At 40.2% G+C, this 25,497-nt stretch overlaps 1 protein-coding gene across 2 annotated transcripts in view; it reads right to left on the bottom strand.

Annotated features, from left to right (window-relative positions):
- Positions 1-25,497, bottom strand: part of angpt2b (angiopoietin 2b) — a 255,197-nt gene that overhangs the window by 207,150 nt on the left and 22,550 nt on the right. The window contains exon 1 of one of the 2 annotated variants that reach the window (XM_060847373.1): positions 21,980-22,866. The exons of the other annotated variant lie outside the window; for it this stretch is intronic. Within the exon in view, the coding sequence (XP_060703356.1) occupies positions 21,980-22,279 (300 nt within the window). The 5' untranslated portion in view covers positions 22,280-22,866. Of the gene's footprint in view, positions 1-21,979; positions 22,867-25,497 lie in introns of those variants that run through there. 2 annotated transcript variants of the gene reach the window in all.

Genomic DNA, 25,497 nt, shown 5'->3' with positions numbered 1-25,497 from the left:
ACAGCATCCAAGGAGCAGTAAAATCGATGTTTCGGGCAAAAGCCCTTCATCAGGAATCAGTCTATCATATCCTTCGTATTTATCTCTCAGCCCCCTTCCTCCCCTACATTCCTGATGAAGGGCTTATGCCTGAAATGTTGACTCTCCTGCTCCTCAGATGCTGCCTGACCTGCTGTACTTTTCCAGCGCCACACTTTTAGACTCTGATCTCCAGCATCTGCAGTCCTCACTTTCTCCAGATAGACAATGTCCACTGCTCTGCATTCATTAATTCTCTTTGGCACTTCTTCAAAAAATTTAATTAAGTTATTGATTTTGAGTTTGGATTGTGCTGTCAAAAGAGCCTTGCTGAATTTCTGCAGTTCATTTTGTAGATAGAACACACTGGTGTTGAGCGCTGGTGGTGGGAGGAATGGATGCTTGAGGATATGGTGCCAATCAAGTGCATTGTTTTGTCCTGGATTGTGTCTTGCTTATTGACTGTTTTTGGAGCTGCACTCATCCAAGCAAGTGGGAAGCATTTCACCACACTCCTGACTTATGCCTTGTAGACAGTGAACCATCTTGGAGAGTCAGGAAGCAAGTTACTCACTGCAATATTCCCAGCCTCTGACCTATTCTTGTAGTCATTATATATGATTGTGGAATTCAGGTCTTTCACCCATGCTTGAATAAAACTGTAATGAGGTCAGAGGCTGTGTGGCCCTGGCAGATCCCAAACTGGGCATCACTGAGCTTTTATTTTCTGAGCAGGTGCTGTTTAGAGCTCAGTTGATGACATCTTCCATTACTTTCTGATGATCATGGTTAGATTGATGGGCCATTAATTGGGGTTGCATTTTTCCTGCTTTTGTGTACAGGAGATACCTGGGCAATTTTCCACATTGTTGGTGGATGCCAGTGTTGTAGCTGTACTGGACAGCTGAGCTAGGGGTGTGGCAAGTTCTGGAGCACAGATCTTTAGTATTATTGCCAGAATGTTGTCAGGGCACTTTGCAGGATCCAGTGCTTTCAATCATTCCCTGATATCACAGAATGAATCAAATGAAATTATTGCAGGACTGAGGTCAACATTGTCAAAGATGCCAGCATTCAAATGAAAATAAAACAAGGGAAACCTTTCATAGTTCCGTGAGTATGAAGGAACTGGAGTGAACGCATCCTCAAAACGCTGATCCACATTCCTCTGTCATCCAAGATGAACAGAGAGAACCTGCTTCTTTTTGAATATTTATGTACAAAATGGATTAATTCTTTGACCAGTTTCTTAGATTCCCAACAGTGTGGAAACAGGCCCTTCAGCCCAACAAGTCCACACCAATCCTCTGAACAGCAACCCACCCAGACCTATTCCCTTACATTTACCCCTGCACCTAACAATTCAACTAACCTGAACATCTTTGGAAACAGGAGCACCTGGAGGAGACCCACGCAGACATGCGGAGAATATACAAACGCCACACAGGCAGCTGCCCGAGGTGGGAATTGAATTCATTAAAGGAAGCATTTTGAAAAGTTTTGGGGTGATTTGAATAATGTATTTTTTCCACAGCCCAACATATTCAGTTTCTAAGATGATATTAGTGTCTTTGACATAACAACTTGCTCTGCTGAGTATGGATTTTATGTACATTTTAGATGGGATTTACATTGGATTAGGAATTTACATGAGCCTCCTCCAGACTATTTTGTCTGACCATCTCACCATACCTATTATTGGCTTCCTCGTGTACCTCTCTAGCATCCTTTCAATGTGTTTATGCTGTTCATCTCAATGACTAAATATAATGCCAAATTTTGTATTCTAATCACTCACTGGGCAAAGAAATTTATCGTGAATTTTGAATTGGATTTATTAGCAACTGGCTTATATTTATGACCCCAAGTATTGGACTAGCATTAGGAAGTCATAAGCAATATGTCAAATCAGAAGTCATGGAAAAGCATAAATATGAGACTCTTGTTATAAAGTACAGCAGCAGAATAACTGAGTTTCTCATAAAATCTTATAAAATGTATGAGAGGTGTAAAGATAAATATGAAGGCCACAGACAAAATGTGTGAGGCTGCTCCTTCATTGTATCTCCTCACAAACCAATGTTTTGAAGGATACTTAGACATGAATGACAAAAATAAATTCTAACCTATTATTGTGATCCACTGCCACCATGAGTAAAAACTTTTAAAGATTGTTTATTTCTGTTTTATTTCGGAGTGTTAATCAGCTAACATCTTGTTACATGCTAGTCATGTGCCAGTTTATTTAAAAGATTGATGATGTGTGACTGTGAAATTCTAGTTGATGACATATGGTGCCATATCATAGGTATCATCTTCCTAGCTGACCAAATCAGGCTATTGCTAATCAAATTGTTTTCTACTAAATGCAATCCAGCTTCAAAGTGTGAACTAACTAAAACTCGGATGAAGACAATCAGCAATACCGTCAGGCTGGTTGGGAGAAGGTCTTTTGTAGTGCAGTGGTAGTGTCCCTGCTTCTGAGCCAGAAGGTCCAAGCTCAAATCCCTCCTGATTACAGAGATGTGTATTAGCATCTTTGAACTGATTGATGAGGACTGAATAGAGTCATAGAGGTACACAGCTTGGAAACAGACCCTACGGTTCAAACCGTCCATGCTAACCAGATATCCCAACCCAATTTAGTCCCACCTGCCAGCACCCTGCCCATATCTCTCTAAGTCCTTCCTATTCATATACCCATCCAAATGCCTTTTAAACATTGCAATTGTACCAGCCTCCACCACTTCCTCTGGCAGCGCATTCTATACATGTACCACCCTCTGTGTGAAAAAGTTGCCCCACAATTCTCTTTTATATCTTTCCCCTCACCCTAAACCCATGCTCTCTGGTTCTGGACTCCCCCACCTCAGGGAAAAGACTATCTATTTATTCTATCCTTGCCCCTCATAATTTTGTAAATCTCGATAAGTTCACCCCTCAGACTCCGACACATGATGGAGCAGTCTTGAGTAGCCTGCTCCTAATTCTTATGTTTTGCAAGTGCAGACCTCATGTCTCATTTAATGAGAGCCACTTTAAAAAGGTTGTGACCAAATAAGAGGAAACCAGCAACAAATGTTGGAGAACACTGTTTAACTATTGCTGAATCAATGTTGTTTCACCATTATCTGTGTATAGCTACAGTGCTTTCTGTTTATCATCTGTTGAAACACCGCAGCTGTGACACTGGTGTCTGAATGCTACTGCCTGACCTTGTAGCTTTCATTCTCAGTTTGCATTTTCTCAGTGGTCTCTTGGGTGCCATTAGAAGCATCCAATATCCTGTCCTGTATTAAGTTGAATTGTTTCTCCTATTACACGTCTATTCTTTATGGCTGGAGTCATCAAACCTCAACAAAAAACAATACATCCTTGTGATCTCATGTGTACTGAGGCACATCTCACTAAGTGAGAATCAAAATGTTGGGTTCCAGATGCCTGTATGTACATGTGAAGGATGTCATCTTTTTTAATACATTAATTCTTGCAATGTAATCATTGTTGAAAGAGTGTTATTTATTGCCTGTCTGTGGCTGCCATAGAGAAGGTGATAATTGGCCTTTTTCTTGAATGTGTGATGAATGCAGTGAAAATCCCACATTGCGCTTAAGTAGTACTTGGACCCAATGACAATGAAGAATCAGCCATGCATGCTCATGATGAGGTGGTTTCTGTTTTGGATGTGAACATTGAGGTGATACTATTCCCTGGTTCCTGCTGCTATTGTCCTTGTCGATGGCAGAAATCACAAAATTTGGAGACACTAACCAAAAAACCACTGATGAGTTGTTGCAGTTCATCTCAAACAGTATACAGTGCAACACTACTATGTTGATGGAAGAAGGAAGCAATGTTTAGGTTAGTAGAGGAGGTGTTGATCAAACAGACTGTTTGTGTCCAAGCTGATATATCCAAGCTAATTGAGAGTTCCTGCAGCTGCACTTTTTGGAAAATGAAATATGTTCTGAATCATCACACTCTTGACTTGTGCCTCATTGGTAGATAATAGTCTATGGGCATTCACTGCTGATTTAAATGTTTGTCTGTTTGTGTCTGTACAAGTATAGTTCCATGCAGAATTAAACATTCTTAAAGCAAGACATTAATTTTCATTGAACAATATTAATTACCAGCTCCACAAAAGGTCTAAGAGTAAATACTCTTTAAATGTGGATTGATTTGAGAAGTTCAAGAAACCTGTCTAACTGAAACCCACCTCCAAGCCACTCATTTGCCACTTTCACTGAGGTGATGATCTGGATGGGTGGCATTCCTGGGCCAAGGAGCCAGAATGAAACTTTAAATATGAGAAGATTCTGTATGATGCAAGCCCCATTGTCTAACAGCATTCGGAATTCAGTTCCAGTCAGCTAGATGTCCCAAGTCTCAAGGAACCTGGCAGGTTCATAATGGTTGTGAGGTTGAATGATTTGGTGCTAAAAGACTTCACACTTACCTTTGAATCCTGGTATCTGCTTCAGGAATGTCCACTCTCGACCTACTGAGTCCCTCACAACAAACCCTGTGACCTCTGCCCCAATATCCCCACTAGAGGCTTTGCTCATCTCAACCACCATTAGACTGCGCTCTATTCCCAAAATGACCATGATTCGTGTTCCTTTGTCTTTATTTATTTTGTGGGATATGGGCATCACTGACTGGGGCAGCATTTATTGTCTGTCCCTAGTTGCCCTTAAGAAGGTGGTGGTGAGCTGCCTTCTTGAATCGTTGCATTCCATCTGCTGTGGATTGACCCAAAATGCTGTTAAAGAGGGAATTCCTGGGATGTACAAACCAACTGCTGTGACCAGCAATGACTAGCTTGACTGGACTTGGAACCAATCCATGATGTCGGAGACATTGTCTCTGCCCTCACCACAGGTTTGTCAGTGGAGAGGGAGGCATTGGCTAGGCTGCTTACCCATGAACCAGTTGAGGTCTTTAAGTAGCCTATGATGATGCATTGCCATGACACAGTAAGTAACTGACAACTGTCCAGGTTGTCAGCTGATGGGAAGATAGAGGCTCCCTCCTTCTCTGCACACCCTGCCCTCATCCTCAGTATAAGTCCTACTTAAGATGTTTCTCCACCCACTCTCCTCACATTATCCATCTTATCAAATTTCAAGATGTTACACCTTGTAAGTATAATTCAGGCATTCTCCCATGTTACCTTATTCCTAGTGGTGTGAGAAACTGGAATGAGGGGATTCCTGGATTCCAGGGGTTCAGTTGTGAAGAGAGATTATGCAAATATGGCTCATTTTTCTCTCTTGAATTTAGAGATCTGATCAAAGTCTTCAAGGTCACTGCTACATCCAGGTGCAAGGAGGAAGCATATGTCATTTAGAAGTGATATAAGTGACTCAGAAGTGATATAAGTGCCTGTGGCCCGAGGAGAATATATGTCATGAAGATGAGGCAGTGAGCCTATAGCTAATAGGGAACAAAATTGCTGGTGTGAGGGACCAATCAATGCTGCTCACTCCCTCCCCCATTCTCTCATTTCCCAGACTGAGTAGCCAGGAAGTCTAATTACCATGAAATAAAGATGGTCTCGTCAATGTATGCACTGACACTGATGTCACTACACACAGAATATGATGATAGGATATTACTAAATTGGAAAGTGTGCAGAAAAGGTTTCCAAAGATGTTATTGCAATTGGAGGGTTTGAGTTACAAGGAGAGATTAAACAGGTTGGGAATCTTTTTCCTGAATTGGTTGAGAAGTGACCTCATGGAGGTTTATACAATCTTGAAGGGCGTAGATAATGTGAATAGCAAAGATCTTTTCACCAGAGTCGGGGAGTTCAAAACCAGAGGGCATAATTTTAAGGTGTGAGGGAAAAGATTTAAAAGAGATCTAAGGGTAACGTTTTCACACATGGCATGCTTCATTTGTGGAATGAACCGCCAGAGGAAGTGGTAGATGTATGTTCAGTCATAACATTTAAAAGAAATTTGGATAGGTACATGAATAGGATAGGTTTAGAGGGATATGGGCTGAAAACAGGCAAACGGGACTAGTTTAGGTGGGGAAACCTAGTCAGCATGAACGAGTTGGACTGAAGGGTCTGTTTCTGTGCTGCATCACTCCATTACTCTTTATTAACAGGAGGTATTAAGATAGGTAATGATAAACTATTTCCATTGGTTGAGGATTCGAGAACGAGGAAGCGTAGTTTGAGAATTAGGCACAGACCATTCAGGACAGATGTTAGGAAGCACTTCTACACACAAAGGGTGGGAGATGTTTGGAACACTCTACCATAAATGACAGCGGATGCAGAATCAGTTGTTAATTTTAAATCTGAAATAGATAAATTGTTGTTAAGTAACAGTATTACAAGGATGCGGACCAAAGGCAAATAAATGGAGTTAGGCTACATGATTTCATTAAATGGTGGAACAGACTGAAAGGTTTCACATAGTATCAATATATATCACGCTATCATTTAGATATCTTTCAAACACTTGGCCATGGAAAGTGAGCATCACTGGTAAGGACTGAATTTATTGGCCATCCCGAACTTTCTGGGACCATTTCAGGGTTCAGGTAAGTGTCAACCATGCTGCTGTGGATTTAGAATCACACTTTGGACTCAAAGATAAGGAGAGCAGATCTTTCTTCCCTAAAGAACATTGGTAAGCCAGATAGGCTTTTATAATAATCAATAGTGGTTTTATGGTCATCATTGGGCCAGCTTTTAATTCAAACTTAACAATCTGCTGTTTTGGGATTCAAGCCTACACCCCCAGGACGTTAGTCTGGGTGCTTAGATACCAGTCTAATGACATTACCACTATGCCACCAATGCCCCGAAGGCTGAATTTTGAATGAGAGGTAAAGTCCCTGCACCCTGGCATAAAAGTCAGTGGTAGCCTATTGTGGCCAACCTGTTGCGCAGTCATGCTAGAGTTAAATTACTTACAGTGTGGAAACAGGCCCTTCGGCCCAACAAGTCCACACCGACCCGCCGAAGCGCAATCCACCCATACATTTACCCCTTACCTAACACTACGGGCAATTTAGCATGGCCAATTCACCTGTCCCGCACATCTTTGGACTGTGGGAGGAAACCGGAGCACCCGGAGGAACCCCACACAGACACGGGGAGAACGTGCAAACTCCACACATTCAGTCGCCTGAGTCGGGAATTGAACCCGGGTCTCAGGCACTGTGCCACCGTGCCGCCCACAAGTTGGTAAACCCTTTAATGCCCTGATGGAAGCATTCCCAGAGAGGATGCTTTCTGTCTGAGAGTTCTCAGCTATTCAAATCACTGGGATCATTTCAGGTGTTCCCCTGAGAAACAGATGCAGATGGGATCTGGATGAAGATGAAAAACGTGTTGCTGGAAAAGCGCAGCAGGTCAGGCAGCATCCAAGGAGCAGGAGAATCGACGTTTCAGGCATAAGCCCTTCTTCAGGAGCTTATGCCCAAAACATTGATTCCCCTACTCCTTGGATGCTGCCTGACCTGCTGCGCTTTTCCAGCAACACATTTTTCAAGCTCTGATCTCCAGCATCTGCAGTCCTCACTTTCTCCGGATGATGATGACCAGAGTCTTGCCAGAGCTAGGTCGGCAGGGTCCAGAAAGGCAAAGGGTGAGGGTGAACAGGGATATTCAGGGAGAGGAGGGAAGGATATTGCAGGGGCTTTGGGTGGAGTATTTCAAAATGAGATGTGAAGTCGGCAACACATTTTCAACTTAGCTGTCAGATTCTGACTCAAAACCAAGATTCCCTCATGGTACATGACAGCACAGAGCTGGTTTAAACCATAGTATTTTCAGAGGTCAGTCCTGAATCTCTGAAAATTGCAGAGTGGAAGCTATTACAAAATGCTCACTCTCATAGGGGAACTCGCAATGCCACAACAACAGAATGCGAGCTTGGGATCTGCATCCAAATTTCAATGATGGGAATGGGGCAATAGGAATCTCGTTTGCCATCTTTAAAATGCACCCTACATGGACTGGCTCCACATTGAGAGAGGAGAATTCAGCCCTTGGCATCTGAAGTCTGAACAAAAGAAATATCTTGTAGACTCAATCCTTCTTATTCAGTAACACCCATCCTAACTTTATGCATTGGATTTATTGGTTATCCTGAGACAAGCGGAAACAAAAATCTCAGTCCCCAGCGACTGTCTGTCCCTGAAGGAGCCACTATTGACCATGTCTCATTCAGTGATATATTTTTCACAGATATTGAGTGAACATGTCTAGCACAAAGGAAGAACACATCTACAATGTACAGCCATCAGGGGAAGTACTTGAAGTCTGTTCAACTCCAAAGTGATTCTGGTGAATGGACAATTGAATGAAGGTTTGAAGTACAATCAGCTCCAAAGGTAGTAAGGATTAAGGGAAGTGTTTTGGGGATATGGTTGAGTGGCTGAACCTTAAAATTTAGGCAAGGGAAAGTCCAGCATAAAATGAGGAATATCAGTTTGGTTCAAGGATAGCATGCTGACCTCTTTGTCAAAACATAATCAATTCAAACCTCACTGTAGCTTAATCTGGGATGTACTTCAGACCAGTATTCAGAGACTACTGTGTTGCCTGCAATGCCTATTTTCTTCGATATGATGCTTAATCATGACTTGTCTGTGCAAATATGAGGTAAAGTCACCTTAGCCCTATTCTCTTATTATAGAAAGACAACTGTGGTGGCTTAGCCTGAGTATCACCAGGCCTCTGGTGAGGAGAAAGTTTGAGGAGGAGAGTCCTTCTTGGTAAACTCAGCTGGTGTGGGAATGAAGCCCATGTTGTTGGCATCACTCCACATTCCAAGCCAGCTAAGAGAAAGTGAGGACTGCAGATGCTAGAGATTAGAGTCAAAAAATGTGGTGTTGGAAAAGCACAGCCAATCAGGCAGCATCCGAGGAACAGAGAGTCGACGTTTCAAGCATAAGCTCTTCATCAGGAATGTCTGATGAAAAGCTTATGTTCAAAACGTTGACTCTCCTGCTCCTCAGATGCTGCCTGACTGGCTGTGCTTTTCCAGCACTACATATTACAAGCCAACTATCCAGCTAATTGAGCTAACCAACAGCCCTTAATTGAGCTAACTGAACCTGTGGCACTATTTTTCCTTCTGCTCTTCTGCCAATTCACCAAAACAGATGAAATGCTCTTTTTTTTTAATGTTGTCATTGCTTTTTGTCTTTCCCCCAGGGGGATAGATAAATTCAAGTTTTTTTTCCATAGAACAAAAAATTACAGTAGCAAAGAACATCCTAGTATAATGACATGAGTTCAGTTAGTAAAGTACAAGAGTTTCTTTTTATTTTAGGTGAACTGAAATGTCCCATAAAAATTGCAACGAATAAATATTCTGCAGTGTTGTTTGTTTCAACAACTGGCGTGTTGCTATAATCTGGGATGCATGGACCGTAAGATAAATAAGCGGTACGATTCAGCAGGAATATTAAAAGGAGACTGGAGTTACGAATCAAACTTTTGCACGGCTATGAGTAAAAAACAGGGGAATGTGACTAATTGGACAACTGTTCCAAAGTGTCCATGTGTATAAAGAGTAACGTGGCCTTCTGCTGAGCTGCATGATTGGTTAGTCAGTTGCCTGGCTGCTCGTGCAATACATGATAGAACAGAGAACATAGAAACGTACAGCACAGAACAGGCCCTTTGGCCCATGATGTTGTGTCAAGAATTAATCCTAATGTAAAATAAAATAACTTAACCTAGGCACCCCTCAATTCACTGCTATTCACGTGCACGTCCAGCAGTCGCTTAAATGTCCCCAATGACTCTGCTTCCACCACCACAGCTGGTAATGCATTCCATGCATTCACAACTCTCTGCATAAATGATGTGTGATTAGTATAAAGAAGAATAAATTTAGGATATTGTAAACAAGTGGAACAGAGATCAAGGGGGAGAAATTCATCCGTGTATTGCTACAATGGTAACTGATTCTAATTCTGTGGGGTCAGTTAGTGTAGCAGTATGCTCCTTGCATGGCCTATGTAACATTTTTCAGTCATATCACTTGAAAACATGCACAGGCTATGTAAGCCCCACAGCAATGCCTGCTTTCAGGAACTAAGGTACATCTGCATAGTTCTGCCGGGTCCTGTGATAAGTGAACAGATTTTATGCCTCTGTACTCCCTAACACTTATAAATATGAGAAAAGACCATTCTCCATCATGACCGCTTCATAAAAATCAAATTTCAGGGTCAGTCATTTCAATGAGAGCTCATTGATGACTCTGAAGAATATCTTTGATGAAAAGCATGATTATCCAGAACATTTAATTGATTCTTCTGATAAGAAAAGAGATCTATGAAAGCACTGCAGGAAAGCAGGTAGCTTCCAGCATGTTTAAAAAAAACATGCTCTTGTGAGACAGATGGATTCAGTTTCAGTGTTCTGTAGGTCAAACTCTGCTGTTCCTTGTGATTTAACATTGAATAAGTAGTTCTTCAAGCTTTTCTACACTTTTAACTCTGACTTTCTACAAACTTTCCCTCAGGCAACTATTTTGGAACAAGAGACTCACTATCACACAGATTCTAAGCCTCATTAGAATCACTTCAGACTACTGAATGTTGAATGCTCAGCTATTGCACAATATATTGCTAACTTGTAAACTCTATGAATGCAGACACAAAATAATCTCTGCTCCCAGGTTATAAGCAATGCTGTATTCATATCATGACTTGCATCATCTGAGATTTCAGCTATTCTGGCAGGTATTTTGCAAAGAAATAAAAATTGTAAAGTGAGATTTATAATGCTGAAGCTTGTGGCAACAAAGTTCTCTTGTGATAAATCTTGGCATTGGCAGAGGTAAAATGTTTTAAGTTGGAGCAGCAATTAAGGATTTGAAACCAATTACAGATTTAACTTTTCAAGGTTACATTTGCTGATTATTATCTCTGCATGAGGAGGTGATTGTTGTATTTCTTCTTGTCTGTATTATCTGAATTACAAGTAAAGTTCCCTTAATGACTACTTCATCCATGAATCATATCATTGATCCTTTCTGTAATTCATGACACAGTTTCTTGGCTCATCAATACTCTCCCAGTTCTGTTAATCTTAACATTTTCAATAAACTGCTCAAAATTTCATTATTGAGTAATGAACAGCAGTGAATGAGTCAGCACATTGATGTGACAGCCCGACACTAAAGTATTAAAATATGCAGGCTCACATCAACTAAGTGCTCAAATTATAAACTTGAAAATTTTCACGAATCCATTCAGAAGACGAGAGGAATGGCAGAAGCCAATGAGCTTCCCCTCAGTGAGCCAACTGGATGAGAAAGCCAAATGGTAATCAAATGACCTTAAACATAAGGAGCAGCACAGTGGCTAGCACTGGTGTTTGACAATGCCAGGGACTCTGATTCAATTCCACAGTTGAGTGACTGTCTGTTTTTAGTTTACACATTCTCACTGTGTCTGCATGTATTTCCTTCAGGTGTTCTGGTTTCCTCACATGGTCCAAAGATGTGGATTTAGGTGGATTGGCCATGCCCCGTAGTTTCAAGGGATGTGTAGGCTAGGTAGATTAGTCATGGGAATGGCAGGGTTATAGGCATGGGTCTGGATGGGATGCTCTTCAGAGGGTCAGTCTGGACTAAATGAGCTGAATGCTGAAAATGTATTGCTGGAAAAGCACAGCAGGTCAGGCAGCATCCAGGGAGCAGGAGAATCGACGTTTCGGGCATGAGCCCTTCTTCAGGAATGAGGAAAGTGTGCCAAGCAGGCTAAGACCTACCTTTAATCTTAGCCTGCTTGGCACACTTTCCTCATTCCTGAAGAAGGGCTCATGCCCGAAACGTCGATTCTCCTGCTCCTTGGATGCTGCCTGACCTGCTGCGCTTTTCCAGCAACACGTTTTCGGCTCTGATCTCCAGCATCTGCAGTCCTCACTTTCTCCTAAATGAGCTGAATGGCCTGCTTCCACACTGCAGGGGTTCGATAATAATGATCCAATAATTGATTGCGACAGCTAAAGTAGGTTCGCGCCTAATGTGCTATTGAGCATGTTCCTCTTGCAGTTTGAGAAGTTACCAGGAAGACACTTTATAGTATGGGTCAATTTAGTATGCCATCGGCTCAGATGCATTTCTGCCGAAAGTTCTAGTCTGCAGTGGGGAGTTGTGAAGAGCAGATCATTCACAAAGTTTGCCAATTTCTTTTCTATTCTAACGCGCAAACCTTCCAATCCTTCCAATGGTTTAGAAGCTTGAAAGCCTTGACATTGTTAAATAGGATAGCCAATGTGATGGAGGGTTAGATGCATTGATATTGATGGATGCCCTGTCCAGCTGCCTTTTTGGGGTTCTCAATTGCCTGAGTGGCAACATGTGAATCTTCATTTAGTTGATATACCACATATAGGTTAGGTCTCCAATCATTCCCTTCAGCTTGGAAACCCTAGGAGGTCTCTGCTTTAATTGATCAGTAGGGACAGAATCAATGTTCCACCCCAAACAAAGCTGCAAGGAACCTGTGGTCTGTGTTTTGGACACTTTAACCAATTTTGACGTAAATGCATTTTCTGTGGGTGTTATACAAAGAAGACAAACAAAAGAGTCAGAGTTAACTTGAAATTCAATGCAGGTTTTTTCTGCAAAATATACTAAAGTCACAAAAGGGACAAACTGGCTGAATATTATCGAAAATCCTGCTCTTTCACTCTGAAGCTCCTGATTCTTACGTCAATGATTCTACCAATTGCAATATTAATTTTTTTTTGCAATCCTAATCCAAACTACCACTGGCTACCAGGCTATGAGCAGGTATCATCCATACAGTTGAATGTGGCCAGTCTTTAGAGTTGGTGCTGATGAAGTGGTGAAGGTTGGTCCTGCATGTGGTCATCTTCTGTCTCTCTCCAGGTGGTCAGAATTCTGCTGCTGGGCCAGTCTTTGCTGAGGGAATAGCCACCCAGTGTCCCCTTTCAACCCTTCCTGTTTTATCCTTCCGGAATATTCTCTGGGCCCTTGCCAATCGATCTTCCAGGTCAAGGCCATGGTGCTCAATGGAATTGCTGATGTGTCAAGGGCATGTCCTCCTCTCTATACATGGTCATATCAGGAATGCAGGTCTCTGGTACTGTATTCCAAAAGACAAACCAGACTGATTTTCCAGGGCAAGTCCAGGCTTGTCCTTGCTTGTGTTTGCCTCATGTGGTGTGGAGGTTTGTGCTTGATCTGTCCTGAAAGTCCCAGTGGGCCTGGCTGCTCAAGGGTTGCCTGTTTGGTGTTTAGTTTTGGGCCAAGCCAATCAGGCCATGGGCTATTGGCCATAAATCTGTTCGAATAGCATCCTCCACTATTTTCCTGGGGGTCTCTACCGCTTCCAACAAATTAAGGCTACAAGTAAAATAACTCATCATTTAGGATGTGGTTTTCAGTTATTCTACAGTCACAAGCAGGGTATTGAACTTCAAGTAGTGAGAATAGCAAGTTTAAGGTTATCTGGTTCCATGGAGCCAATCATATCAGTTGCTGTCCAGTTTATTGCTGCTTATTCAGTAAAAGAACACAAAAAATAGAGATTCTAGATCTCAACATACAAGGGAGATGAACTTTAAAGCATTGTTGTCTCCACTTTAAATGATAAAATTGCCTGAGATAAACTATTGTTCACATTCTCAAACATTGTTCCAGATTATCAGTTTTAAATTAACTATGCCTCTTCTTTCACTAATAGTTTAGCAACAACTAAACTTAGACTATCTTAAATGTTGCAATGTTTAAATGAACATAAATGTCATGAATATTTTAGCTATTTGAATTGTATGCTCCAGAGTTGTGAGCGTCATCCCTAGTTTTCTAATGAAATTCATACAGGATACAAAGACCTGGTGGATTCTTCTTCAGGTCCTTATGTTGTGTACACGTTTCCCTTATTTACTTTTTTAAAAAACATAAATATCAATCAGATAAAGGTGTGAAGAGGAAAGTTCAAGTAGTCAAAAAAATACACTGACTTACAATGTATCTGATCTACTCCTAAACAGCATTTCACTCAATCGACTTCCCGTGCTCTTGCTATCAGAAAATTCCACTTTACATTTTTTGAGAGAAAGCTAGGTGAATGAGCAAAGTCCACCATGCGTGTAGAATGGCAAACTTAAAGGCACACACATTATGGAAGGCTTGGTAATCTGAGAGCTTTGCTGTTATTTATAGAAGTGATATAAATTTTATAATGTCTTCAAAAACAAATTGTGTAATGTAGCAGTAATACCACTCTCTTGAAAATTAAATTATTCACTTACACGTGTCCTACCAGAAATCTTTGACATCTTCCAACATAATATACTTTTGATAGTTTTCATTCTCTTGGTATCACTTGATCCCTTATTATGAAAATACAATATTTTATCTCTCAGTTGATACCAGTTACACTGGAGAGCAATCACGTGGCTGTAAATAGACATCCCAAGTGAATACCAGCAAGCATCATTGTCATTAGTTGATAGTGGATGCAATATCATGGCATTTAAGCTTTGTAGGTTATGATTATTAGAGTCCCTTCAGTGAGTTCAGCTGACTGAATGAGTATCTAAGTTAAAATTTGGTTCAGTCCTTGCAGAGAGAACATTTTACTGAGTTCAACTGCAATTTCACATGCAGTCTTCACAATTTTGTTGTTCCTGCAAGCTGAATATCTTATGTATTTAAGTACACTTGTTTTTTTGTGGGTCTTTGAGACAATGACAATGTGAATCAACAACTTACTAATGATAGCTTAATAACATTTTATTATAAGAGTCAATCCTGGATTACATTATGGTAATGGTAACAATATGATAAATCAGAGGAGAGGATGATTAAAATAGTCAATTTGCTATGGACAGTACAGGAATAAATGTTCGGTACAATATCAACTTTAAAAATAGTATTGGTTGGATATTAAGTGACACAATTTTCAAACCCACATAAAAATGGACATGATTTGCAAACAGCTATGAATCAGATAAGTGAAATCAGTGTTGAGACATAACATTGGGCGGCACGGTGGCACAGTGGTTAGCACTGCTGCCTCACAGCGCCTGAGACCTGGGTTCAGTTCCTGACTCAGGCGACTGACTGTGTGGAGTTTGCACATTCTCCCCGTGTCTGCGTGGGTTTCCTCCGGGTGCTCCGGTTTCCTCCCACAGTCCAAAGATGTGCGGATCAGGTGAATTGGCCATGCTAAATTGCCTGTAGTGTTAGGTAAGGGGTAAATGTAGGAGTATGGGTGGGTTGTGCTTCGGCAGGTCGGTGTGAACTTGTTGGGCCGAGGGGCCTGTTTCCACACTGTAAGTAATCTAATCTTAACAGTTATACTGAAAAGGCAAAACAGATTGACATTTCTTCGGCCCTGTATATGTACATATTTACATTGGCAAGGTGAAAATTTTAAGGTGGAAGTTTGGCAGTAGGTCAGAATTTGGTAAACCCACTGCTGTCTGGATACATATAGAATCATCTTCAATACAGTTAGGGTGCAAAAAATTGAAGTGCAAGATCCGATAAGTCGGCCTGAGCCATTCCAAAGTGATGTATGCACAAACATCTTCTCTGCACACAATAGGAACTATTGCAAGCCGAGCATATTTGCTTCAACTAAACACATCTGCTGAAGTGTAATTGTTGTTAAAGGATAATTACAGAGTCAGAATTCTGTATATCATGCAGCACTGATCTCTTCATCACAGCAAAATACAGTCACAGTTACAATCTTTGGCATTGATATATGAATGACATGCAGAGGCCAGAAAGAATTACACCCAAGGAAAAATGCCACCTTCTGGAAAAAAAGCTGATGAAATTCTACCCTTTGGTTCAGAACACCAAACAATGCAAACCATACAAACAAAAAATGGCTCTTGGGCCAAAGGCAAAGGACAACATCCATCTGCAGGAAATACCTGCCAAATGTATGATTGGAGATGTGGTTCTAGGATCAGGCTCATCAACAACACATTTTGGAAAGGAAAGGAAAGGGTTGTCCTTGCATTTTCCATAGTGGAAGATGATAGTTTGGCGGTATTATTAATCCAGAGATTTAGGTAATGCTTTGGGGGTCTGGGTTTGAATCCTGCCATGTCAGGTGGTGGAATTTAAATTCAATAAAAATCTGGAATTGAGTCCAACAATGACTATTGTTGATTGTCAGAAAAAAACCCCATAAAGTCCTTTAGGAAAGGAAGCTGCTATCCTTAACTGGTCTTGACCACATGTGACTCCAGACATAGCAATGTAAATTAATCTTAACTGCACTCTGGGCAATCAGGGATTTCCTAGAAATACCCATTCCTAATGAGAATTTTAAAAATTCTTCTTGCTTACTGATGGTATTTTCCCTGTTCCAGAGATTCTCTGCAATGACAGTACAACTTGGGCTGCCAAAGCAAATCTTCTTTGACGAAGTCAAGGAAGGCACTTGAAGGAGTGATGGACAAACAAGTATTTCAAAGCCACCCCGAAGGCTTCCCTCAAGGATAGCAACATAGATGTCAACACATGGGTGATCCTTGTTGAGAAGAAACTGACTTGGAAAAAGGTCCTGCATAAAGGGATACAATTCTTTGAGAATATCTGTTGGTGTGAGAAAGCACAGAAGAGGAAATAGAGAATGGACTATCCTTACCTCAAGGCTAAGGACAATATCCACCTCAGGGAAACACCTGCCAAATGTGTGGACAGAGATGTGATTCTACGATCAGTCTCATTAACTTCACAAAGACCCACAGAACCCTTAACTAGTGATACAGAAATTCCAAGGTAGACAATCATGCTCATTAGTGAGTGATTGCCTCTGTCACTATCGACCACCTTGCACTTGCTACTTTGATTTCACAAGTGATTGGAATCAAGAGGCATTCTCATACCAAGTTTAGGAGATGTAACCAATTGGATGACTATCTGCACCACAGGTTTGTGAGTACCATAGACAAGTCTCAGCAACTTTGCATTAAATTCTTCCAAAATGTCCCAAAACCTGGACGATATCGATTAAAGGTGTTAACTGATGCAAATTTATACTCTTATGTCCAACAATGCACAAAGTTCCAAACAACGCACAGTGCACAAATTCAGCAAATTCGATTCTCACTTCATTTGTGGGCGGCACGGTGGCACAGTGGTAAGCACTGCTGCCTCACAGCGCCTGAGACCCTGGTTCAATTCCCGACTCAGGCGACTGTGTGGAGTTTGCACGTTCTCCCCATGTCTGCGTGGGTTTCCTCCGGGTGCTCCGGTTTCCTCCCACAGTCCAAAGATGTGCGGATCAGGTGAATTGGCCATGCTAAATTGCCCGTAGGGTAAGGTAAGGGGTAAAATGTAGGGGTATGGGTGGGTTTCGCTTCGGCGGGTCGGTGTGGACTTGTTGGGCCGAAGGGCCTGTTTCCACACTGTAAGTAATCTAATCTAATTTAATGGAGTCTACAAGATGAAGGCAAGGCTGATAGAATCATTAACAGAAAGTTGCCTAGCACATGGATAGTGTTGTATAAAAATCATGGAGTTGAGAATGTGGTGCTGGAAAAGCACAGCAGGCCAGGCAGCATCTGATGAGCAGGAGAATCGATGTTTCGGGCATAAGCCTTTGAAAAACTATGGCCTGTATTCATTTGATCTTCCGTGTGCCAAATGCTGTTTGATGGGCTTGGAAGATGAGAGGTGAAGTTTGGTCACTTTATACAGAGTAGCTTCTGATTAACAATATGTACTTATCTACTGGTGCTGACTAGTTCCTGCTGATACTTTGGATGAAATAAAAGCAAGAGTAACTACCTATCAGTTCCTGAAATGCCATGCATACAGTCATTGATAGCTCGTTGTATCAACCATAGCTTGGTTGGAAATATATAACTTAAACCACAACCACAACCTCAACCAGGATCGTTTATTCTCCACATTGGCTTTCTACTTGCATTAGTTGTAATGGAATAGTGAATAGTTCTCTGTGACTGTGAGATCCAACAACGTTCTTTGTGTCAAAGTGAAATACCATGGCATGACCCTAACCAGCATTTAAAATTTGTCACAATCATCTGTAATTAGGGCAACTGGACTACCCATTGAAAAGTATGGTGCTCACAATACCAGCTTCTCCAGGAAAATCACAGCTTCTCCCTAGAGGGATTAACTTTATATTGATTTTCTCCTCTGAAGTGATAACAGGTCACATCAGGACCAATAGCATAGAGCTTTCTAAGTGCTTAGTAAAGGCTTCTTGAAAGAATTAATGCATGGTTTTCTTTCATGAAACCAGAGATCACCAAGAATGATATTGCCCAGTTTCATTCTTTCAGCAATGGGAAGCTTAATGATAATGAAATAATTAACTCAGAAGCTCCCTTTGCCAGACAGTTTATTTTATTTTGAGAGATTTTTGACAGTGTTGTTAAAAGTTATGTTTTAAGTAGATACTGGAATATTATTTATTTATATTAGCAGATTTATGAGCTTTTCAAAGACTTCTCAATGGTGTTTCATAATAAAAGTTCCTTAATAACATAAGGGCTCATAAATTCAGATTATAGTGAATACCGGGTGTATGGATTAGAGGAATAAGGAGATTAAGGTGTGAATGCAGGTAAGGATGTATGAAGGCATGGGTCAGAGGAGGCATAAGGGTTGGGGGTTACAGAGGAGTAAGGTATTTGGAGATGATAATGGCTTTGAGTGGAGCTTACAGATGCTCAGACTCATTCCTGGGCTGTTAATGCACAAACTCAGAGAATGCTTTTAAAGTGGCTTCATTGATATCAGTCTGCCTTCATCTTCATGTTGTGCTTACTACAGTGAATAACAGGTTCCGCTCTAGCCCATCCCTGACTGCCTCCATGAAAATAGAGTCAGCAGGCACTCCTAGGTAGGAGGCAGGATTGTGAAGTAAGGGAATGGCCTGCCTTTTGATCCCTGCGTCCATGATGAATACTTCTATTGGTCCCAGAATAAGGGTTTGCCATTTTGGTTTGAAATAAGAAGGGGAAAATGTGCTGAGCAAGCAATGAATCTTTGGAGGCCTCTATCATAAATGTCCTGCTGCTGAGCATTCAAGACTAAACTCTATAGAATTTTAGGCTATAAGCAAATCAAGAAATACAGGAATAGGGCAGAATTATGGAATCTAAGCAGTGTATGATCCATGGTGGTGCTGACTTTGAGGGCCATTACAGCTGCTTTCTTTTACATTCTTATTTGGATTTTAACAACCATACACAAAATAAAAATGAAATAAATCCTTCTTTATTTATATTAAACTTCTTAGACAGGAATTAATTTGATGAAAGTTGTGAACATAATGGAATGCTGATGATACTTCTGACCTGCAAGAGACATCCCACTGACATGGGACCTGAATACTTTAAAACATGCTTCTGTCACCTTCCCTCAGACTGTTTTCAACTAATTTAAGAAAATAAACGTTCAGAATAGAGAATAATTAGACAAAAGACCAATGAGGCCAGAAAGTTTATAATAGGGTGCATGACATTCCTTAAAAAACTTCCAACAAAATTCCAAACTTATATGATAATTTTATATATAATATATATATTTCCAAAACTATATTATACATGGATATTAAAATATATGTATAATTTCTCCTAAAATTCACAATACAAACTTAGATGGCTGGTTCAAAGTGATTCACATGTAATTAGGATTGGTTTACTACACTGAATATCTACAGTATTACATTTTGCTGTCAATTTCACATCAGCCTATTATATTTTCATAGTACATACTGCTGCCTGTCAAACAAGTCACTTTGTTCATTTAGGCCAATTGTCTCTTCTGCTTTCAAGATCCCTTCATAAAGCCCATTCTGCTATACACAAAGAGGCTGCAGCTAATTTCTTTTTCATACACAGAACTGTCAATCAGTTGGTATCCCCATCGTTCATACTTCAGCCTGTCAATCACTCAGTGCCAGACTGCTCTCACTTTGCTTCCCAGAGTCCCAACCAATAAGTAACATGCTCAATGTACCCAGCTGTCATTCCCTTTTCATTAGAAACAAAAGCAGAAAATGCTCGAAGCACTCAGCAGGTCATTCAGCATCTGTAATGAAGGAAAAAAAGGTTAACATCTCAGATTGGAGCTTCTATCAGAGTTGTCAGGGTTCAAGTGAAGGTCTCCACCCAAAACATTAAGCTGCCTTTTTTCTTTACAGATGTTGGCAGCCTTGCTGAGTGCTATTGGCATTTTTCTTGCACATCTTCTGCTGTTTTGCTGTTATTTCACATTCTAAAACATTTTAAAAATTTTAGAAAGTCAGTTTCACAAAATTGAACAGTATGTCTGATTGTATGCAATATTGTAACCAGATATTACATTCAAGTGGTATACCATACAGGCAAACTGCAGGTTCAAAACGCTGATTATAACACAACTGTTGTGTTGTGCTCCCCCCTTTTGTATCTCAAAGCAATGGTACCAGACTTTAAATAATATTTGGAAGATTTATATCTTTTTCCTGTTATGAAGATAACAAATTTGGCTGATGAAGGAAGACTTTACAATGCTAGTTAATTGAAATCCAAATTAGACATTCTGCAACTTTATTACGGTGACGTTTTGATCCCTAAATCAACAGTTTACCCACTTGATGTGAATTTCTGCAATTGCAGACTAATTACTACTTTCAGGGATGACTTGACACTCTTCAAAGGTAGCAATACCATGGTGGGGGGAGGGGAGCAGGGGTGAGTCTTTTGATCTGAAACGCTTGTCTCCTATAAACATGATGAAATGCTCTCAAAGTGGAGACAACACGTTATTTATTTACTAGGGTTAATATATAAGCTGAAAACAACAAATGCTTTTCAGAACAGGTTCCAGCATCTTGTTCCTACATTAAGGTACAAGCTTCCCCATATAGAACTTATTGTATCAGGTTTCTAACAAAAATAGGCTTATTCCAGAATTGTATTGAAGTGGTCAGTCTGTGGCAGGTTGCCATACACTTGAGTAAGTGTCCTCCCAACTTCTGGAAGCTGATCAGTGAAATATAAATATAAAGACTCAACTGAGCTGGGTCCTGAATACTTTAAAACACTTCTGTCTATCATCTTCCCTCATACTATGTTCTATTAAATTAAGAAAATAAACACTCAGAATGGAGAATAGTTAGCTAAAGAACAAGAGGACAGATAATATATAATGGGGTGCATGACATTCTTTGGTAACTGATTGAGAAATGTGCAGATATAACAGTGTACTAAGTAATCCTCTTGTTTTAACAATATCCACATGAAAAACGCTGCGTGCATTGACAGGCGACATGTCCAATGATTGCAGCAACAACTCCAATGCCCTGTCTGAAACTGAATAACAGAAACACATAAAAATAAAACAGGGTATCATTAAAAGCTAGTACAGATATCTCAAACTATGAGCTAACTGTTTAAGTTCTTCAGCATCACTTACATTACCTACAAAATCATTGAAAAATGTTGATTAAAATAAAATAAATTAAAATCTTTCAATCACTTCCAGGCAACATACTAATACCAGAATAATAATTTTGCAGTATTTAACATGTGAGTGAGCTTTAAACTTGAATCTCCTCATATATTTCATGTTGGGGAGTTTTGAACTTTTAGATTTTGTTTCATTTCAACAGCTTCCTATTTAAATAAATTCTATAACTTAGTAACGTAGCTGCTTCCATATTGCAATTCTATTTTCTGAATGGACTATTTTCACTTTATGCTTATGTGTAAAGCTTTGTTTTAATCTCCCGAGCACTACTTTATTGCACTTATTTATAGCTCTCTATCATCCATACATAATCAATCCACCTACGCAGACACTCAAAATATTTTGAAAATGACTCAACATCAGAATGCCTAAATTTAAATGTTGCTGCACAGGCACATGGTTTTAGGTGAGCATATGGACAGGACACAACTAACAAACTGTTCTGTAATACAAGGACAATGTTTCCAAACAATAGCTCTTACCTTTTGCAGCCACTGTGTGTTGTTTTCCAAGATGCCCTCAAGTTGCTGCAACCGCTTTACAGACCGGTTGGGTTCCACGACTGGAGGAGCGTCTCCTTGCAGTGAGTTGGACATGTGGTAATTGGCGGAAGGTTGACAGTTCTCAATCTCTGGAAGCAGAAATGTGTAGCTGCACGGTCCATGCTGAATCTGATGATGGTGCTTCTCTAAATTTTCTGTTGCTTTATTGTAGGAGCTGAACCCTGACACAGCCAGGAAAACACAAACACAACTCACAAATGACAAGTAGCTCGATAGCATTCTGAAGGCTTCCAACTGCAAGTGAACTGTTCATAAAACTGGGAATGTGCAGGGGCAAGAAGAATAGGAAAAGATTCCAGACCGTAACCAACTTCTCTTCTGTCTCTGGTTCTTTGACTATTCAATTGCTTGGTCATGCATTCGGGGGAAAAAAAGAGTTACTGCTTCTCCTGACAGTTCACTGGCTTTATGTAATGTTGCCAAGAGTTTGTTTTCCTTCTGTGACTCAATGATAAGGCTCTGTATTGCTTCCTATGTCTCACAGCCCACGTTGCACTGACAAATGCAGGAAATGTTCGGTTGCTCTTGATGGTAAGGCTCTCTCCCCCTTCGGGTTGGACTGAAGCCCACGCATGGATTGAGATATTTGGTGTTAGAAGATAATGAGTCAGTGGCTATATCTCAACATCTGATTTTACCACAAGAATGTGTGATTAGCACACCGTCTGCTCCCTGCAGTAGCTTTTGTCTCAGTGTCTGAAAGTTTATCTTAGTGCACTATTCCATTAACAAGGGACATTTTATACCATTGTCCAGCCCACACTGTTTTCAAAGTCGAGGCAGTAAATCAAGCTTCAGTAAAATTCTGGACAAACTTCCATCACCTTTAGAGGAATAAATTGTGCAAAGTTTACTTTCAGCATATTACTCATGGCTTGTATACCCTATAAGAAATGTTAGTCGATTCAACATTCTTTTTAAAATTTCTCATAAACTTCTTTTGCAGATAATAATTTAACCCTATCAGGCTAAGTGGGCTGATTGACTCCTAAGATATAGTTAGGCATCTTTTCAAACAGGTACACAAGTGCAAAAGGCTTGACCTGCCATTTCTTTAAGGGATGTCAAAGACCACTTGCAGCATGAAAACCACTTGGTTTCTCTTCCAGCTTTGTTTCTAATTCCCCCACCTTATATTTAATAACTCTGCCAGCTATTCACCAAAGAGCAAGGCACTGACAGACAGGTCAGTTTTCTGAAGAAATGTTAAACAGTGGCCCTGTTTTCACTCTCATTTAATATATGCCATGGCACTAGCAGAATGAGAGTCAAAGACTTCTCTTGAATGTCCTGATCAATATTTATCCCTTCACTAACATCACAAAACAAAATCATTGGATAATTATACATTGCTTTTAGCAGGACATTGCACACATTAATTGTTGCATTTCATACATTTCAAAATGTTTATAATTATAATCTAGAATGTAAAGTATTTTGGAATATATAGTTGTGAAAAATGCAATTTAAACTCTCCTTCTTTATGTTATCATCAAACAAAACATTTCTAAAATAGTAATATTTATTGCATTATTGATGAATGCAATGTGTATAACTTGATAAAGACTGGATAATAAAGCCTGCAACAAACTGAAGAAATCTTAATTTCAGATCTGTTGCTGAAGTCCGCATATGAAAATGGATGAGTAAAAAGTGAGATCTGTAGATGCTGGAGATCAGAGCTGAAAATGTGTTGCTGGTTAAAGCACAGCAGGTTAGGCAGCATCCAAGGAACAGGAAATTCGACGTTTCGGGCCAGAGCCCTTCATCAGGAATTGGATGGCTAGGACACTTAACAAAATTCTCTATAAAGCTGAAGTGCTGTCAATGTTTTCCACTTTGTCAATCACTTCAATAAAGTTTCAATGTTGGCTTATGTGTCTGCCAGAGAAAACATTTCATTTTGTACTAGCTGATCTCCCATGGTGAATGCTATAGGATTATTTGTTCTACATACGAACCTGCAGTTGGTTACGTAGTTATAGCAAATGATTGCAATGGCATATGAAATCTCATTTTTTGCAAGTGAATTGGAATATATAGTTTTTTTGCTATAGTTGTGGAAGGCATTTGTGAGATCACATCTGGAAAACAGGGAACAATTTTAGTCTTTGGTTTTTCGGAAAGGATATAAGTGTGTTAGAAGTAATCCAGACAAGGTTCACCAACTAATATTTGTGATGACAATCTTATATTGTACAGGCTGAATCTATATTGATCAGAGTTCAGAAGAATAAGAGGTGACCATATTGAGACATAGGATTCTGAGAGGACTTGCCAGGCTGAAACAAAAAGATTCCATTTATGGGAGGGACAAGAACTAGGGAAAACTGTTAAAAAATAAGGGCTCTTTCCATTAAACTGGAGACAAGAGGGGGTAATTTTTTTTCTCTCAGAGAGTCACGTAACTTTGAAAATCTCTTCCACTGAGAGTGGTGAAGGCAGACTGAGTATTTTTAAAGCGCAGATAGATAGCTTATTTATTAACAAACAAGTTAAATGATACTGGGGAGTTACTGAGAATGTGAAGTTGGGGCCATGATCAGATCAGCCATGAAGGTATTGAACATAGAGAAGGTTAGAGAAGATCAAATGGACTATTCCTCCTCCCAATTTGTGTATCTATATGTTTGAAAGCAGAAGTGATATGTCACAACCATTCTGCAAAATTATAGTTGAATAGTCTAGCTTCAGAAAAACCACTGAGTTTATTATCCATTAATGTCTTAATCTGCTGAAACCATGATCATTCTCTTTCAGTCTCTCTGTCACCTGTTCTCTTACATCATTACTGTGACCTGCTATTCCCACAGTGTAAAATATTAGCACTTACAAATCTTCAAACTACCAGCTGTGCCCCCTTAAGGCAATGACAGTAAAATTAGCCAAAACAGGGCTCTTGTTCTGCAGTGGTAGTGTCCCTAACTCTGAGCCAGAATGACTCTATTCCACTTGCTCCAAGTGTGGAATAACATTTCTGAACAGTTGATTAAAAATATCCATCACTGGTCAAAGGTAAAAGGAATTGATTCCTTTATTAGATTTGAGTGACATGCTTTACCTTAAAGGTAAATTTGATTCATTGAAATGTCACAGTTCTAAACTATTCCATCAATCCAACACATATTTTTCAGGCTCTACCTAGGCTACTGAGGCTCCAGTAGGCCAGGCAGGATGTGTGACATTTCTAGCCTGGATCACACCAACCTTTAACACTGGTGAAGATCCAAGAGATAATGCGGATCTCTCTCCCAGGTTCTGATCCCTGAGCCAGATCCCAATCCCAGACCAATGATTCTGCATTCCCTTGGAGTTTGGTGGAGTTCCAATCCCTGACCTGTAATCCCAGAATTCCCATCCCAAACTGAGCTGTGACAGCTTCATACCTAAGGCCAGGTATTTTTCATTGCCCTTGATCAGTGGGTCTGTAAAATCTC

Source organism: Hemiscyllium ocellatum, chromosome 30 (assembly GCF_020745735.1).
Source record: "Hemiscyllium ocellatum isolate sHemOce1 chromosome 30, sHemOce1.pat.X.cur, whole genome shotgun sequence".
NCBI lineage: Eukaryota > Metazoa > Chordata > Chondrichthyes > Orectolobiformes > Hemiscylliidae > Hemiscyllium > Hemiscyllium ocellatum.
This window is presented reverse-complemented; position numbering and strand designations above follow the sequence as displayed.